Source organism: Bactrocera tryoni, chromosome 1 (genome assembly GCF_016617805.1).
Source record: "Bactrocera tryoni isolate S06 chromosome 1, CSIRO_BtryS06_freeze2, whole genome shotgun sequence".
Taxonomy (NCBI): Eukaryota; Metazoa; Arthropoda; class Insecta; order Diptera; family Tephritidae; genus Bactrocera; species Bactrocera tryoni.
Genome location: NC_052499.1, coordinates 11,850,922 through 11,870,256, shown reverse-complemented (window position 1 = coordinate 11,870,256; position 19,335 = coordinate 11,850,922). Strand labels below are relative to the sequence as shown.

The 19,335-nt window shown below is 29.0% G+C and overlaps 1 protein-coding gene across 29 annotated transcripts in view; it reads right to left on the bottom strand.

Annotated features, from left to right (window-relative positions):
• Window positions 1–19,335, bottom strand: part of LOC120782428 (glutamate-gated chloride channel) — an 80,559-nt gene that overhangs the window by 31,707 nt on the left and 29,517 nt on the right. For 18 of the 29 annotated variants that reach the window (XM_040114681.1, XM_040114686.1, XM_040114680.1 and 15 more), the window contains 2 exons: window positions 17,323–17,435; window positions 3,720–3,790 (listed from right to left, as the gene is read on the bottom strand). In XM_040114681.1, the coding sequence (XP_039970615.1) occupies window positions 3,720–3,790; window positions 17,323–17,435 (184 nt within the window). Of the gene's footprint in view, window positions 1–3,719; window positions 3,791–9,141; window positions 9,210–14,361; window positions 14,430–17,322; window positions 17,436–19,335 lie in introns of all 29 variants that reach the window. The other 11 variants (XM_040114689.1, XM_040114693.1, XM_040114700.1 and 8 more) reach the window with 2 other exon arrangements.

Here is a 19,335-nt window from a genome sequence, read left to right as displayed (position 1 = left end):
AATATCAATCGACTTGTTCTTTAATTACAATTTACAGCTTTACGTGTAGTCGGAAAACAAGCGTAGACATTAAAATATATTAGTACAGTGGGGAGTTTATATCACTGGCGTGGAGATATAGAGAAATAGAGAAATAATAAATGGTGAGGTTAGTAATGGAAATTGTGATGCTGTTGTGAACAAAAGTTTGTACTTAATCCATGAAAAATACACAACTGAATTTTTACATTAAATATTTGTTTCTTGTATTATACATTGATATTGTTCATTAGTTATCATATACAAATACATACATGTATTTACTTAGACTTCATAAACATAACTATTACGTTTAGTTCGTAGTGGAAAAACCGAAAACGGAAATATTTATTTATAAAATCATAGTTTATTTAACACAAAAGCAATATGGTTTTTGTTATTGTTATAATTTACATAGAGAAATCGGTGGTAATTGCTGTTATTACAAGTGGTGATTTGGTGGTTAGAAAGTGAAAGTTCAAGTGGCCGAGTAATCGAGTTGTTGCGAAAGCGTTCGGGGTTTAAGCGTGTCGCAAATTGAATACTGATCGCATGGAGAACGCTGAAGACAGGGGTGCTTGTAGGTAAATGGGCCGGCAGCTGTGTGGGTGGATTATGGTACAGTTGAGAGTCTTGAGTTTGAGTTTTGCGTTTTGCGTTTAGCTGGTGTTAAGATGAACCGTTCGAAACGAAAAGCTGTTTTAAATATAGACACATGGCGGTATTTTATACACAGCGTTGTTGTATATTTCTTTGACTTATGTTTTTTTTTTTTGTTAAAACGTGGTTTTTGAGGGAGTGTGACCAAACGAGCCTGGTTTTAATTAATTATCTGGTTTTTAGAACAGTGTTTTGCAGTATTTTACAAGAACTTTGGTTTGAAGAACATGTAAATCTACAAAGCTAAGCAGCAACTTTTGTGTGTGGCAAGTTTTTAGTTCGAATGCGCACTTTATATTAAAAGTGTATTTGTTAAAAAAAAGGTTATGAAATAATTATAGTTAAAGTTTTTCAACTAGGCAATCATTGAGTAGCTTTTAGATAGAGCGATTATAGCGATTTTATTTAATATATACATATATAATACAAAGCAAATATATCTATGAGTATCAATCATTCAGAAAAATTACGGTTTAAAAAGGAAGAGCTCTACGAGTTTTACCAAAAATATTAGTTTATTGTCAATCATTAAAACTTGAAAACTGCAATAAAGTTTTTTGTTCTAAATCTTCATAGAACAAATAAAATTGTGAAGCATATTGATCTATAAGTATATGCGTAATTGTTTCACCCAAATTTGGCCTTAAAAAAAACAAAAACAAAAACAAAAAAAACAAAACCCACGTAAAAAACTATTATTCAAAGTCTAGCCCATTTGGAGCTATACCATTTTTGCAATTCCCTGGCAAGTCGAGCATTCCAACACAAAAGCACTGCGCCGGCTGAGCGGCCAAGCATGAATCAAGCTAATTTTTGTTGACCGGTGCTGATGCAAACCGAATTCCAGTTAAGCCGTTCTGCATCTACCGGAACGGTTTGTAGTTAGAAGGAGTAAGGTCTGGGCTAGTCGGCGTATAAGGCAAAACTTCTCAGCCGCAATTTCCACAGAGTTAAAACCAGCCTGCCGACATGAAACCAAATGCTGTTATGATGGAAAATTATTTCCTCGTATTATAGCTCGCTTCAAATGGATGAGTTGTTGTCGGTTGCGTTCCCCATCAGTGGTTTCATCCGGTCTTCGTGGCTCATAATATAGCGCACCCTTCTAATCACACTAAATACGGATCATTACCCTGGCGTTATGGATAATCGGCTTCACCAGGTTTCGAGAAGTTTTTGCATTTTCTTGATTAAATTTTAAACATCAGACACATCCCGATGCAAAATCTACTTTTTTAGTTGCGTTCAAGTTGCATTTCTGACATGGAAAATCGGTTTTCAACGCCTTCTGCTTTTATTTCGCATGACACCCAATTTCATTGCTTTTTAATTTAATCAGACTGATTTCAAATAATACATATGCGAACTGCTCTTGTGTTTGATAACAATCTTCACTGATTAATGCTTCCACTTCTTCAACTTCAAACTTTTTTGATCGCCCTCCTCGTGTTTTTTGATTGCTTTCCTCGTCTTCCAAGCCAGAATCAACACCTTTAAATCGTGTAAACCTTTTTAGGAAAGTTCGTTTACCACAAACTACGAACAAAATATTTTGCTTCATATTAAAGTAACGTAATCAGGCAAAAGGTATAACATAACGCGAGATGCAAGTGGAGGTACTTTTTCCAATAGTCTTTTGCCTGACAGATTATGTGTGAATCGCGTCAAGCCACATTCATAATTGAATCAATAGACCACGTCCAGCACGCAGTGAAGAAAATATAGCAGCCATAGCTGAGAGTGTACATGAAGACCGCGGAGAGTCGATTCGGCGCCGTTCGCAACAACTCTGATTGACGAATGGAACGACTTGGCGCATTTTACGTCGAAATATTAAATTGAAAGCGTACAAAATACAGCTTGTGCAGAACTGAAGCCGTTCGAGCTTCCCAAGCGACATCGCTTCGCTCTTTGGACTCTTGAAAAGCTCCAAGAAGTTCCCACGTTTTCGAGCCAAAAATTTTGTTCAGCGATGAGGCCCATTTCTGGCTCAATGGGTATGTATGTAAACAGGCACAATTGCCGCATTTGGAACAAAGAGCAACCTGAAGAGATTCAAGAGCTGTCATTCCATCCAGAAAAAACAACGGTTTGGTGTGGTTTGTGGGTCGGTGGAATCATCGGTCCACATTTCTTCAAAAAACAGGTTGTCGCCACTTCCCACACATCGCTTAACCAATGGATCTATAGAGTGAACAATTCAGTAAGCAGATAATTTCCCTTTTGGGCCGGTTGATTGGCACCGTTAGATTTTTTCCTGTAAGGAGATGTAAAGTCTAAAGTCTATGCGGACATTTCGGCTACGATTCAGGCCTTGGAGCAAAACATCACGCGTGTCATTCGGCAGTTACCAATCGAAATGCTCGTACGAATCAACGAAAATTGAACTCAGCGAATGGACCGCCAGAGACGTAGCCGCGGCTAACATTTGAATGAGATAATCTTCAAAAAATAAATGCCAAAGAATGTTATTTCGAATGATAGTAAGCATTCCCCATTGAATATTAGGTGTCTGTGTTTTTTCTTAAAAAAAAATTAGGGAACCGCGAACGATTTATTGCGTTTTACTCAGTTGTAAATAATATAGGGTGTCCCAAAATTAACGCAAGATTTAAATTTGCCACAATCATAAAAAACACAAATCAGCTTAATAAATATGGAACGTTACACTATAGAACAGCATGTCTGCATTATTTGATAATATTTCGCAAATAATGAAAGCTTGACGTCCACAGCTCGAAAATCGCATACAAAATATGGTCGGAACTTTTTCAACTGTGAATATTAATTGAAATGGCGGCAAACTACAATCTTATGTTAATTTTGGCACACCCTCTAGCATTAAATCTTACGCTACACCAACGGTCTAATGGTCCAAAATTTATTACTACCAGCTCTTTGAAAAACCACTCAATGATATTTCAATATTTGTTGTGTAATATACATATTGTATACATTAATGGCCTAGTCATTGTAAATTTTGCTGTTTCTATAAACTGTTGTTATTAATTTGCTCACTGTTTAAAGGCTGGAAAACTCACCATTTTGTAATCGTCGATTTTTGAGATTGACCGTAGGAACATGTTGACATAGACAAGAGTAGGCGCATTTTCTAGAATTTCACATTCGATTTTGACTATTTAGTACAGGTTCTTTGATTGATGTACGAGTAAAAAAAAGATGCTTAGTGGTTCAAAAAAAAAAAAATTAAAATTAATAAGATAAGACATAAATAGTAGAAATTTAAGCGTTGAAATAATAAAAATTTTAAAGTGTAAAAATCAAAGTCTAAAAATCGAAGTGTAAAAACTAAAATATTATATAAGAATTAGAATTATGAAAAATATACATAAATAAAACAAAATTATAAAAAACCCAAACAGAAACGCCGAAGAATTATCACTAAATTTGTATTAACCCTTTTTGTAACCATATGTAGCACATAAGTTAAGTTTCAAACGAAAAATGTAAATAAGGCTTAAATATTTCCGACTATATGCGTTACATAAACTATATTAATGCGAAATAACTAATTTCAATGATTAAAACAAGTAACGAAGACTAATTCGCTGAAGCATATGTATAGGCGCAATTGTTTCAGACTGCCCCATTTTCGATTTAAAATACAAATTTCAGTAGAATTTTCCTTTGATTGTGCGTTTTTTCAAAACAAATTTAATTTTATTAAGTTTGGTAATGTATAAATATATATTTTTTTATGCTTAAGTCTATGTTATAACTCAATTAGAGCTTTGAGCGATTTTAACATTAAATAATGACACTTCGTGCGATTTAAAAAAAAATACTTTCTTAATTTCGCTGAAATATATTGATGGTACTAACTCACTTATGACTAACTTATATGTATGTATGTACAGTACATACCATAAATATTCATACTAATTTCGTTTATATATAAATATACTCTTTTCACTTTTTAAACTTAATATAATTTTGATGGAATTGTGTACGAAATGAAAGTGAATGAAATAATTGAAAATTCTTATTTGATTGCGGGCATGTTGTTAGTAGGTATATTTTGAAAAATGTCTGTATGGATCTCATTAGAAGTAATCATATTGCAGTTAAAACAAATATATATGCATTGAAAAAACTTGTGGTGCGTTGAAATTAAACATTTAAAAAACAAAAAAAAAAAATTAATTAATATTATAACGGTTTTTGGCAGAAACGTTTTTATCAAATAACGGTTTATTGATTGTCGTTTTTATAAAATTTTTTTTGTAATTTCTTCGCTTGCTTTACGTCACATTTGGATTTGCGCAGCAGTTCTGAGCTAATTTCATACGAAAATTCATTATATTTTAAAGTGAAAATCATGAAATTAACGAAAAATATCAATAAAATAGAAACTATACAAAACTAAAATAATGACCTTAAACATGGGCACTCTTATTGCTACACAAATAATTGTAAAATAAAAACTAACGGCAAGTGTTAGTGTCTAGTATCAATGGTTATATATTTATGTATGTGTAATTAGTATCAACTATTTTCGAATTATACGACTTTTTCAAACAAAAACGGTTTAACGACGTCTAAAGCATACAAAAATTTTGAAATTAATATTCAAATAATTTTATAGCGTTTATTGTCATATTTTTCAAAAAAAATATATAATTTGGGATGGAAAGTAAATGAAAATCACTGAAAAAAATTATTTTAAACATAAACAATTTATAACTAAACACTGACATTTCAACAATTATCCCATTGCACACATGTAAATATGTATGTATGTAGTTACGCAATCGTAGACTTTACTGATTTTTTTTTTTTAATTTTTACGCTTTTTTTCTAGTAATCATACCGCTGTTTTAATTACCATTTTGAGCGTAAATTTTCTACGTATTTTATTAACACAATAGTGCAAAATCAAAAAAATATATAAATGTAAACGTTTGCGAAATTTATTTTAATTACAAGTTTAGTTGCAGAGCGAGAGAGAGAAAGATGTTATTAGTTGGAAATAGTTAGAGAGAGTAAAGGAGATCCAAAAGACATTTTACAATAATATTAATTAAATTTTATTATTTATGAATAATATAAACTTTACAAGAAAATAAAGAAAATCATTATTTTACAATGTTTGGAAGTAAACAAAAACAATTAAAACAAAATATGTAAAACTATATGCTAGACATTTAACCAAATATGCATTTAGGCATTGGAAAGAACAATAAACGAACCGAAATCGAGTGTGTAATAGAGGAAAATAATAATGAGTTGAATTTTAATTTCACCTCAAATTCACCACACTTTGTATTGAACTCAAAGAGAAATTAACGAACCGAAATCGAGCGTGTGATAAATTAAAATAATAAACAACTGAATTTTAATTTCACCACAAATTCACCACACTTTATTTTGAATTGAAAGTGCAATAAACGAACTAGAATCGAGTGTGTGATAGAGGAAAATAATATTGACTTGAATTTTAATTTCACCTCAAATTCACCACACTTTGTATTGAACTGAAAGAACAATTAACGAACTGAAATTGATTTTGTGTTAGAGGAAAGTAACAAACGGCTGAATTTTAATTTTACCTCAAATTCACCACACTTTATGTTGAATTGGAAGAGCAATAAACGAACTAGAATCAAGTGTGTGATAGGGGAAAAGAGCAAACAGCTGAGTTTTAATTTTACCTCAAGCTCACCACACTTTGTGTTGAGCTGAAAGAGCAATTAATGAGCTAAAATGAATTGTACGGTGTGCGACGAGCTTTTTGAACTTTCAGTTTCTAAATTGAAGACATTGTAATCAAAATGTGCAAAAAGTAGTATTCGTCGAAAGAATCAAGACCTTACCGAACTTGCCACACTGTCTCAATAGGTTCACATATTCTAGAGATGACCACAAATATGGCTTTTGTTACTTAGTGGAGAGTATTTCACAGTTCTCAAAGCTACAAAAAGTCTTTCAGCAATGGTAGTATTTCTGAAGTAGTTAGCGACTAAAATTTCAAACATCTGCTTTTGTAAAGTTTTTTGGTTTAAACTATTTTACGTAGGTTGCCTTTTGTATTTGAAGTTTTGGCAGCTCTTGTGTTTCAATCTGGCAACACACAACTTTGCAGGAAAGTTTTGACATACGAGCGTCATTTTTGATGTTTATAGTAATTTAAAATATTCATCTTCGCCAAAAAATGGATTTATCGAGGTGTGGTGAATTCAATCGAGGTCATAGTTAACTCCAAGACAAATTTCGTTAAGGTTGTCCAAAAATAGTTGTTGTTCCAGAAGCTATTTAATAATAACAGAAACATCCGCTTGTCATATATCATTCAAGAAATCAGGAACACCCACCACTCTTACAATGTTAGCACTCAACATATCGATTTGATGAGACAACTATCGTATTGTGCTGGCTTTTTACCAAATCACTTTCTTTTATTTCCTTAGCTATACAACAAACTAAGAGGTCAACGTTTTTCGATACCTGAAGGAGCGGTTGATGCGTTCAAAAGGCATATTTTGGAGAGACCTCAATCAGAATGGCAAAAGTGCTTCGAAAATTACTTCAAACGCATGCACAAGTGTATAGACTTTAATGAAGAATATTTCGAAAAACCATAATGCGATTTTCGTTCTCTAAGCATGAAATATAAAAGGCAATCCTTTTATACTAAGGGTAGTAAGAAATATAGAATGGTTCTTCTAACAAACTTCTCCTGAAAATTAGAGTGAGTTCTGATTAAACGACGTAGACTTTTGCTACAATGGTTTTAAGTTTTAGCTTTTTTGGTCATTTGTTGGTGGCGACTATATGAAAAGCGTTAAAAATATTTGACTTACATATTTTGGTGAAATAATCGTTGCATTAAGGTCTGTGAAACAATGCTTTCTGACTGCCAGCATGTCAGGAAACGTATTATTACTGGCGATAAAACTTCAATATATGCTTATGTCTCAGAAGCAGACGATTAATCGGCCAAGTATTGTGGCAAAGGCGAGCCGAAGCCAAAAAAAAACCACGTCAAAGCAGAAATCTTCGATTATATTATCGAGATGTTGTGTGCTCCGAATTCCCTCCTACCGACCAAATTGTCCACAAAGAATACTATTTGAATATTAGACGTCATAATTGAACACATTGAACGTGAATCGCTACGCGCATTGAAGGCTATTCTGGGACTTTGACAACTGTTTTGAGGATTGGAAAAAACCTTGCCACAAGTGTAGTGGGGCCAAGGGAGATTACTTTGAGCGGAACGACATAGATTTTGGATAATAAATTAAAAAATTTAAAATAATGAGCAAAGTCTTACTATTTTTTGCTCATAGCAGTATTAGCCCCACAATTTGGTCGAGTTATTTATGCTTTTTGTCTGCAGTCCATTTCCTAATTGACTAAATTAAATACATGTCTAAAATGATTAAACATAAAGGAAGGCTTTTAAGGTCTAATCAAAACAATATATAATGTGTGGAATAATCGGAAATGTTAAATGTATTCATCAAATGAATCAATAATACAAAAACAGTATTTGTTTTACGTCAAAAAAGACATCAATATCAAAACGATTAATTGTATTTTTAGTAGTATTATTTAAATATTTATGTTAAGACCCAGTGTGATATAATCATAACACTAAATTATCATATAAATTATAATACCATTTATTATAATAGTTATCATAACAGTAATTATAATAATAAATCGCATTTGCTCGTACACATATAATATAGTATAGTATATATGTATATATATATAAGTTTCTGTTTTGGTTGCTAGTTTTCCACTGTTAGTATGTATGTATCAAACATTCTTACGGCGAGATTGCGCACCGTGTCCTTAATGTAGGTATATTGTATGTACTATATAGGTATTATGTAACTGTACACTAAACAATTTCCGTTATGTAAGGACGCATGGTTGCTTAGGACAATATGTAGGGGCAGTTGGAAACGCGACTTACTCCGAATGGAATTTGGTTTTACTGAAATTTCGAAAACTCACTGAGAACACGTTATACACATATATGTATGTATGCATGTAAATATACACATCGAAAAGTATGATTATGTGAAAAGCATGGTAGATGAGCATTCTCTGCAGATTTTCGCGCGCCGCTTGGAGTACACAGCATGCACTCGGTGCGAAGAGTTTCATTGGCTATATAATATTGAAGCAGAAGATACAAATTTGAACTAATAACAGGCCTATTGCTGTCAGGCGTAAACATTTCGGGCCTAAAGGAAATATTCATCACGCGTTAAGACTTCGTCGCAGGGTATGCGTAGGCACTCGTCTAATGGCGCTTTTGGCTAACTGTTCTAATTATGGTTGAGTTAAAATTTTACAAAATACACACTACAGAATACGAAAGTACGAATATTTGTGTTTTAATGGATTTTTGTGTGTTCAAATTTTTTATTTTTTAAATATTTTTTTTTGGAAATTTTTTTAATTTTTATAAACCTAACACGCACTTACCATAGTGACATCATCGATTTTAGATATACTTCTTATGTAAATGTTGACTCGCACAACAGCGGGACCATCTGTATAATACACACACACATATACATATACATATATATATTTATACATGAAAATAGATATGCGTTTAATATGTAAAGGAAATGCACCAGTAATCTATAAACAAAATTACTTGTTGTTGTTTTTAGATATTTTTTCTGCATGTGTACATATGTATATTTTTTATTATATAACAGTGAAACAAGTTGCATGTTTTGGCTCATTTCGTCGTCTTCATTATATTGACTAACATACTTTGGGTTAGTTAGTAATACCTGTTGTTGGTTTTTAATTAACGCATTGGCTTTTTCGTCGTTGCGAAAGCTTTTTGCGAGCTTTTGAAAAGTCGTACGCGTTCAAAGTGTGCGAAGCTTTCGACCGCTGTTCTCGTACTCAATGTAAAGTGAAAGCTTTCAGTAGCACATAACTGCTGCAATAAAGTGCAGTTAATGTCATTTGACCTGAGTTCTGCATTTCCTTAAAATATTAGTAAACTGCTAGTGTTATTTTGCATATTTTCGCTGAAAAACACGCACAACTTGTAAATGACATGATTTGAGTTTTGAACGAATTTACCAATATTTTGAAAATAAATATAATAAATTTAAAATTAATGTAACTAATATTAAAAACTGAATTGAGAAAACTACACTTTTCTGTAAGTAAGACAATGGCAAAAAACAAATTAAAATAAAATTTTATTCGAGTTGACTTGACTACTTTCAAATGTGCTTGCCGACAGTGGGTTTAGCTAATAATTTGGGTGGTGGAAAATGTTGTGGGCACACCGTATGTTAAATAAAACATGAAACTCGCGAGATTTCAACGACTTCTTTCACTTTGCTGCACAAAACACGATTGTGCAATAAACAACACAGTAATTATAGTGTTATTTACAAAGAAACAAAAGTAGTGAATTAACAACCCAACTAAGTTAAGTTTGCCACAAGTAAAGTACAGCAGCTGTGGGAGAAACGCTTATATTTAGTAAAAATAAAGTAAAAATATATAAAAAGAGTTAATGGATACAAAAACCAAAAAGAAATAAAAATATACAAAATTAAAAATAATAAAAACAATAAAAATATATATAAAAATAAATATCATACAAAATATAAAAAGAAGTAGGTATAAAAAAATTAAAATAAATAAATAAAAGATAAATTAATCAGAATTAAAATATTATTTATATAAATATAAAATCATAAAACGAATGTAAAAAATGAAAAAGTTAGTTAAAAATAAAACAAATAAAAATAAATAAAAATAAAATTGAATAAAATAAAATTTATATAAAATTGAATGATGATAAAAAAAAAAAATATACTAAAAATCCGGGTCATAAAATTAAAAATGATAATTAAAAAAAAACAGAGGTAAAGACAATTATGAAAAATATACATATATATATAATAAAAATGATAAAAAGTCAAAATCGAAATAAATAAAAATAAAAAATGTATATTAAAAAATATAAAAAGAAATAAAAATCATAAAAAGATATAAAAAGAATTATAAAATCATAAATATAAAAAACAAATATAAGAAATTAAATATATGTATATAAAAATAAAAAATAAAATAATAAAAATAAAAATATATTTATATAAAAAAAATAAAAAGTGTAATATAAAAATATGAAATAAATATGAAAGGAAATAAAAAAACAAAATATATGAAAGAAATATATATATAAAAAAAAATAAACCAAAAATATTAAAATAAAATATAAAAAATAAAGATAGAGATAAAAACAATATAAAAAAATATATGTATAAATATAAAGTGATAAAAAGTCAAAATAGGAATAAATAAAAATAAAAATATATATAAAATATATAAATAAATGAAAATCATACAAAAGTAAAATAGAGATGAATGAAAATATAAAAAATATGTAACAAAATTAAATAATAAAAAAGTTATAAATATATAAAAAATAACAATTATAAAATGAAATACAGCAACAGTTAAAATAAATATAAAAAATATCTATAAGATTTAAAAATCTTAAAACATATTATAAAAGATATAAACAAAATTAAAATAAATATAAAAAAATTGAAATCATAAAAAAATTAAAATAGAGATGAATGAAAATATAAAAAATATGTAAAAAATTTAAAAATAAAAATAAAAAAATATATATAAAAAATAACAATTATAAAATTAAATACAGAAAAAAATAAAAAAATATAAAAATAAAAATAATAAAAAAATTAAAATAAAATAAAAAGTACTTAAAACAATTGTAAATGTAGCTTCGATTTAATGTAAAAAACCACATTTGAGTATATCAAATCAAAATAGAAAGCAAACTAAAGTTAACATAACGAAGCTAATAGCAATGTACAATTATAAGTAACTGTTATAAACTGTATATATGTAGAGCGTATATTATGTAGTATAGGAACTCGTTTTGCAGTTTTGGAGCACATACATATTAAGAATATAGTATCACAATATAAATTTTCGCTTTTAATTTTTATTTAATTTTTTTTTTGTTTTTGGCTATGTTTTTGCATTGTAAAGTTCAGTATGTAGGTATGTGTAAATATATATATTTGAAATAACTATAATTATTGTATTGATTAAATATTGTATTTAGCTAAAGAAGTATTTATAACTGTTCATTACAAACTTTAGTATGTACTTTTCTGTTTTAATATTGTAGAATTTGCCATATAAAATATAGATAACAATTACAAAAAAAAACACAAATATGAATATAATAAATAACGTATGTAATTCTAAGAAACTGCGTTCCATTAAATTCTTTAAATACAGTTGAGTTGCAAAGGTGACTTTTTTTTTGAACTGATGGGGTTCAAACAAATATGTGTGTTTTAATCATGGAAAACATGATTTTATGCAAAGTCTTGTACTTTCGATTATGTATGTTTGTCTTTGGCCCTACATTTTTCTACGAACTCCCGTATAACAAAGCGATCTTTAACTGTCTTAGATCCATCAAGCTTTACTCTCCAGCGAATCGCGCAAACTATAGCAGATGCTCAAGCAAACGGAGAGCACTTGTGGTGCAACCCTACGCTAACATGCCTTCTGAAGCTGTGTGTTAGAACAGAAGCGAGCAGAGAAATGGCGAATCGAACACAACTTTTGTGGAAACTGACAAAACAATGACGGAATTAGTATATACTTTAAGCGCTTACAATCCGCTGAATCATAACATTTTCAGGAAATATTAAAAGCATCAGATTACAACTTCTTTCCGATTTATTTTCAGGCTACCTGTGAAGTAGCCCGTTTTAATACTTGGTCTTACAGTTGCTTCAAAAGATCGTTAAAATCAATACACCAGAAGTCAGTTTAGCCGTGAATACAAGCCTTAGATTAATATAATTAATTCGTTCTTACCTATTATGAGCAAGCCACTCGAGGCGGCTCTCTTTTTCTCTACTAACACACCAACCAGGGATATGGAGAAGAAAGGCAGTGAACTTTTTCACTGGTGGGTGAAGCTAGGAGGGAAATTTTTCTGTAAGCAGCTCTTCGTCAATTTCAGCTTAAGGCTACCGGACCACTGTTTGTGTTTTTCAAGCGGAAGTAGCTACAAACAAGGTGGCAGTAGACGTATTGCCTACTGTTCGCTCAAAATTAATCAAGGAGTGTCGCTCACAACGAAATGGCATAAAATTGTAACTGTTGACGTCTTGCGTTCAATGAACCTCGATGAAAAGTCTCTATGCGACTGCGAGGCCATTTTGGTCAAGAACATCGAAGATTTACTAAACTATTTGCTTTTAGCAATGTTCAACTTGCCGCAATCGTAAGAGTGCTGATGGGCCAAAGGAAAATAAAAAATACTGTGGAACTTAAGTTGTCAAAGTTGTATGGAAGTAAGGGAGGTAGCAGAATCCTAGCACTTTCTCGTCCATTATTCAGGCTTTCCAAAGCTGTGGCTAAAATAACTCGATACTTTTAACTTCGGTCCACCAGTGGACATAGCCGAAACTAATTTTGATAATCTCAACAGATATGTGATAGGCTTAAAGCGCTTTATCGATTTGTAAGATTTTTATGGTCCAGTATATAGGAGTTTTAAGTTATCACAACGGACTAACGTTCTAAGCCAAGTGAGCTCCCTATTAGAATGGATATCTTAACCTAACCTAACCTCAGCTTACTTTTATGAGTACCAAAAAGTGTCAAACAATAAATCGCTGTAATATCCAAGAAATAAATTTTCTCTACGCATTTGATTATAAATTTTTTGTTTAGTTTTTGTTTTCTTTTGTTTAATTTTTTTTATTTTTTCAGTAAAAGACTTTGCATTTTAAATTTTGTATATTGCTGGATTTTGTTTTTTCAAGCAGCCAATGATGTTTTGTGTATTTCAAAATGCAGAAAATTAGCTTAACACTCTATTTGAATATAAATCGTTTTTATTATGTAAGTAAGTAGTAGCTTAAAATAATATGTAGTGAGCAGTGAGGAACGCGGGAATTGCAAGACAATTAATGAAAAACTTGTTCGCAACCAATCGGTGAGAGTGGCGGTTACTATAAGGTTGCTATAATTTGCTTTACTAAGAAATATATGAGAGTAACAAAGTGATGCTGGAATTATTTTCGTTTGGTTTTTTTAATGGAAATTTTGATGATTTTCGGGTTAACAATTTTTTTGTGATCTAACTAAAATTCTCTGCACCCGCTGCCAACTATATTTGTAACAAATGCAAGCTATTTTTAAACTTATTCATAAAATTATTAAAATTTAATGTCTAAAGCAGCATTACTGTTTTTGTTTTTAATTTAATAACTATAAGAGCGAAAGGGATTTTTGAGTAAATGCGAATAAATACGAGTATGTTTGCTATGCAATTACTGCAACGGTTGTTTTTTTTTTGTGAGCATTCCGTGAAGGGTAAAAATATGCGGTTCATTTAAAGTCATATTTTGGGAGTTTATTAAAGGAATAATTTTTTTTTTCTTTCAGCACTTTTTTTGCGTAAAATCTTCAGTAGAACATGGCAAGTTTTTGGGTGTTTTTATTTTTTTTATATTTTTAAAATTTTTTTTTCTTATATGGCTTGCAAGTCAATGGTATTAGTTTGTATTTTTTAGGAAATTTTTTATGCTATTATAATTTCATTTGATAAGATGACTTTTGCTTGATATTGTGTGCTATTTGCACACTTTTTGCTAAACTTACCATTTTTATATCACTAATCGTCATTATACTTCGTACGAAAAGATTGATTCTGACTATAGCGGGGCCATCTGTTTCGATACAGTAGGTACACACACACACACGTATATATAATATATAGATATTTAAATGTTGATTTTGTTCATATATATAAATTAATATTTATTTATGTCAATATGAAATACACTTATATGAATTTCGAAATGAAAAACTGTATGCTTATGACAGAAAAACTAATATAACAAGTAATTTTGAAATATGCAGTTTTACACTAAAATGCACTGTACTTGTCATAATAAAATAGTATAAAATGATATACAGATTTGTGTGTAGTCAATGGCGTATTTATTACAGTGTGTCAAAAAAATTATATTTCTTCGCTTGGTACTCTAATGTTTATTAGAGTGGGTCAAAAATGTGATAGTTTTTTCGCTTGTCACTCTTAAAAAACAGAGAAATAGACACCTTAGAAAAAATTTCTCTCACATATGAGCTCTTAATTGTAACGCGATGGCACTTCTCCTGACAATTTTTCATAGTTTTCTTATAATCAGTTAGCAAAAATCATATCTCGCTTACAACTAATTAAAAAAAAGTTATCGTTTCATAACTTTTGAAGTAAATTGAATGCTCATCAAAACGGTCTCGAACGATTTTTTCGTATTTTTTATCGCGTAAAAGACATTAACGATTGAAGTTTGATTATTTTAATTCATTTTTTTCTTCTAAATTTTATAGATCAATGAAAAAATGTAAAAAAAAAATATATTTTAAATTGCAATACTCATTGTTTTGTAGAAAATTTTCTGATTTATAAAATGGTCTCTCATTTAATTAAATTTTTTTTTTTGTTTTTCTCTCTGCTATTTGACGCTGGGTATTGCACAAACGCTTAACTTAATCGAAAAGTTATATAAACCGTTTTTGTAATGCAGTGAATTGCCTACAAAACTAAGAATTTTGCAATTGAATTGTTTTTTTGAGCACCAAGCGAAAAAAAGTATTGTTTTATTTTTGAAAAAAAAAAAAATTTTTTTTTAACCCATCGTAGTAATTATGCCATAAAAAGCATTGTGGACCTAAATAAAATATTATAAGTGTATATTTATATATCCTTGAATTAGTATATAGTTCCCAAAAAAATTTTCCTATTTAATTTTTATATTGCTAAACTAAAAAAATTGTTAAATATAATATAATTTTAAAATATTACTAATAAAAAATAAAAATAATTAATTTTGTACCGAAAATTAAATGCATTTTTGTTTACAAAATTGTATATTGGTAAATAAGTTTTTAGCACTGATTACTTAAATAATCATAATGTAGAAATAAGTATATTTTCATATTTTTTATTGTCGTGAGACCGACAACTGACTGAAAATAACTGTTGTTTTGTTTATTAAAAAAATTGTCTTTAATTTTGTTTATTTTTTTCTTAATTATTAATTAAATATTGTTTTTATTTAAAAAAAGTTTTAAATTAAATTTTTATAATTATTTTTTTTAGTAGTATTATTTTTATTATAAATATGTTTTAAGCACTCATTACTTAAATAATCATACTATAAAAATAAGCATAGTTTTTATTGACGTGATACTGACATAATAATATACTGTTGTTTTTTCATTAAAAAAATTTATCATTTAAAAAATTGTATATATTTTTTATAAAAAGAAAAATAATATAAAATTAATAAATTGTTTTCACTTTTTTAGAACTATTTGAAAACTTTTTTATTATTGTTTTGGTTTTTTTAATAAAAAAATATTAATATTTTAAAAAATTAATATTTTTTCTTTACTTTTTTAAGTTTTTAAATTTTAAAAATATTTTTTATTATAACTTTCAATTCTTTTTAATAATTTGTTTTTTGTTTACTAAAAAAATTAATATTAAAAATTTATATTGAATTTTTTTTAACATTAAATTTTTACTTTTACTTTTCTTAGAATTTTTTGAATACTTATTATTTTGGTTTTGTTCACTGAAAGAAATTTAATATTTCTTCTTACGTTTTTAAGTTTTGAAATTTTTAAAAATATTTTTTTTTTTACTTTAAATTTTTTTGTTCTGTTTTTTTATTTAAAAATTAATATTAAAATTTTACATTGAATTATTTTAATATTTAATTTTTAGTTTTTTTTTTTAGAATTATTTGAAAATTTTATTATTGTTTTAGTTTTTTTTTACTAAAAGAAATTTAATATTAAAAAAATAATATTTTTTTCTTTTTTTTAAGTCTTTGAAATTTTTTAAAATTTTTATTATTATTATTCTTAGTTTTTTTTATTAATTTATTTTTAGTATTTTAATATTAAAATCTTTTTTTTAATTAATTTTTAATTCGTTTAAATGCAATCTCTTTGAAAATGCTTAATTATTTTTGAAAGCGTTTTCGAATTGCCTGTTTCATTATTTTCAGGGCGTTTAATGCTAAGCTTAAGACTAATTTTAGTTTTTGATTTTAATTTTTAAATAATAAAATCGCCATAATATTTATTATTTATATTGTAAAATGTAAAAAAACAAAACACAAATAAAGAAAAGAGCTCTGTAGCATTATTACGAATTGTTGTTGAATTGTAGCATAAAATATATATAAATGTATTTAGAAATTAATGTTTACTAATGAAAATAGGTTTAACGCATTTTGCTATTTTTGTTGTAGATTAATATTTAATAAATTTCATAAAAAGCGCCTTTCACTGCTGTAACACAAATGCGAACCAAATGCGCCACATTTTTTTTGTTGTTGTATCTCATATGTATTTCGTATATACATAAATATTTTTTTTTTTTTATTTATTTTTAATTTATTTTATGTTGTTTATTATTATTATTATTTTTTTCATTTATTTGTTTTCATCTTGTTTTTATATTTTTTATTTAAATTATGCTTTTCATATTTTTATTTTATTTATTTATGTATTTTTATTTTATAATTTTTTGTGTTTTCTTACCCGTGCCGTTAATTCCGGATGGACGTATTCTGGCATCATATTTTCCTGCACCTAAAATTTGGTCTAAGACTTTTTTCTCCTTTTCTCGGAAATTTATTTTGGCATTATTAGCTCTGAAATTATGATATGTACGTACGTATAATTGTATTAATCGTTTGGCAAGCCATCCATAAAATAAATTTGTTTGTTTATTTTGTGAAATTTGCTTTAATTTTTAAATTTTTACACAGAAAATACCAATAATATTTGCATAGTTTACGAATTTGCATATAAATATTTGAAAAAGTGGTGGGGAATCAATAGTACAATAGTGAACAAATATCTATTTATATTATATTAAACAGTTAGATTAGTATATACAAAATTTTGTGGAGAAGCGAAAAATTTTGAATCTTTATCTCTCATAATAATTATTATTATTTTATTAACCATTTGGTTTCTTCCGGCATACTGTTTAACCATCGTAACGGTTCTCAACATTATACAGTCGCACTTATCATAGTATTTTGCTCACAGCCAGAGCATATCTGTTGGCATATAAAGTGCAGATATGCTTTGTCTAGCGTTTGCAAATAATTCCAAAATTTATGCTCCGACAAAAATTAAAAAAACATTGCATTTAATATTATTTATACAAATACGTATTTATATAAAGCGTGTATAATGTGATAATACAAAAAGATGTGATAATATGACCATTTAAATGTGTGAGTTTGCATATGTGACACAGTCACGGCGTGAAAGTGTGCAGTGTGATGGGTAATTTGGCACTTCTTCAAACTAAAAGTATTCGATTTATTTCATTTACCACATATAGATAATATTAAATGTTATTTCGTGGTGGCAGATGTGAGTATATTAGGTTAAGCTAAAGAAGAACCCTGAGGTTATCATTTGCCATAACAATGTTTTGAACCAAACCAAAGGATCATGTAACTAACTGTTATTTTGTTGGACGGTACCAAAACTTGTCTTCGGCCAACAGACACATTATCCTTCCGAACGGGATGTCTCCAAATCGATCAGAAATTTACGATTATATTCCGAAACTTGTTCTAAGTCAGCGCGTTGAAGTTGATCGTGCACCAATTTAAGAACTGTCAACTTCAAACGAACCGCACTTATTGTCGCAAAGTGATTTAATGGATTTAGTGCGTGAACTGTAACTGTCTGAAATTTTGGAATCTACATGGATTAAACATCCCGAATTTTCTTTCTTTTGATATGAAAATTTCTTTCTTTCGACATAATGACGATTGAGCTGCTAGATAGAGAGATAGAATGATCTGAAAGAAGATTTGTACAAAAAGAACGTTGTCCATTTTCTAAGATTCATAAATCATTAATCAGAAGGTTACAAAGACTTAATAATTGAACTTATAATGTCATATAAAGCTTTAAAAAACAAAAATGCTGGACTCTCATCTAGACTTTTTTCCGGCAATTTGGATATTGTGAGTGGTTCCTTTCGGATAATACATTTTCCTTAATGGATAATGAGAAAGGGCTATCAAGAGAAATGGAACGCAGGAATGCTGGCAGATAATACATAAACATACAGTGAAATTACGGAGAGAACACTTCTCCAACCTGCTGAATGACAGTGAAAACATAACACCAGGAGATGGTGAACACAATTCCCCAAAAGATGACGATGGAGCCGACATTACAATGTCCGTCAATGAAGTGTTTTGAAAAGCAATTACCCTTTTGAAGAAAATAAAACGGCAGGGGCCGATGAATTGCCAGCCGGCGAAGAACCGATAAGGAGCATGCATTAGCTTCTTTGTAGAATATGTTACCTCTTCGTCGATTTCAAAGCTGCTTTCAACGGCACGAAAAGGAGCTGCCCTTATGCCGCTATGACTGAATTTGGTATCCCCGAAAAACTAATACGGCTGTGTAAACTGGCTTTGAGCAATACCAAATGAGGTTTCAGACGAGGCGACTCCCTTTCGTGCGACTTCTTCAATCTGCTCTTGGCTTCAACACCCGTGCCGTTAGTTCTGCTTT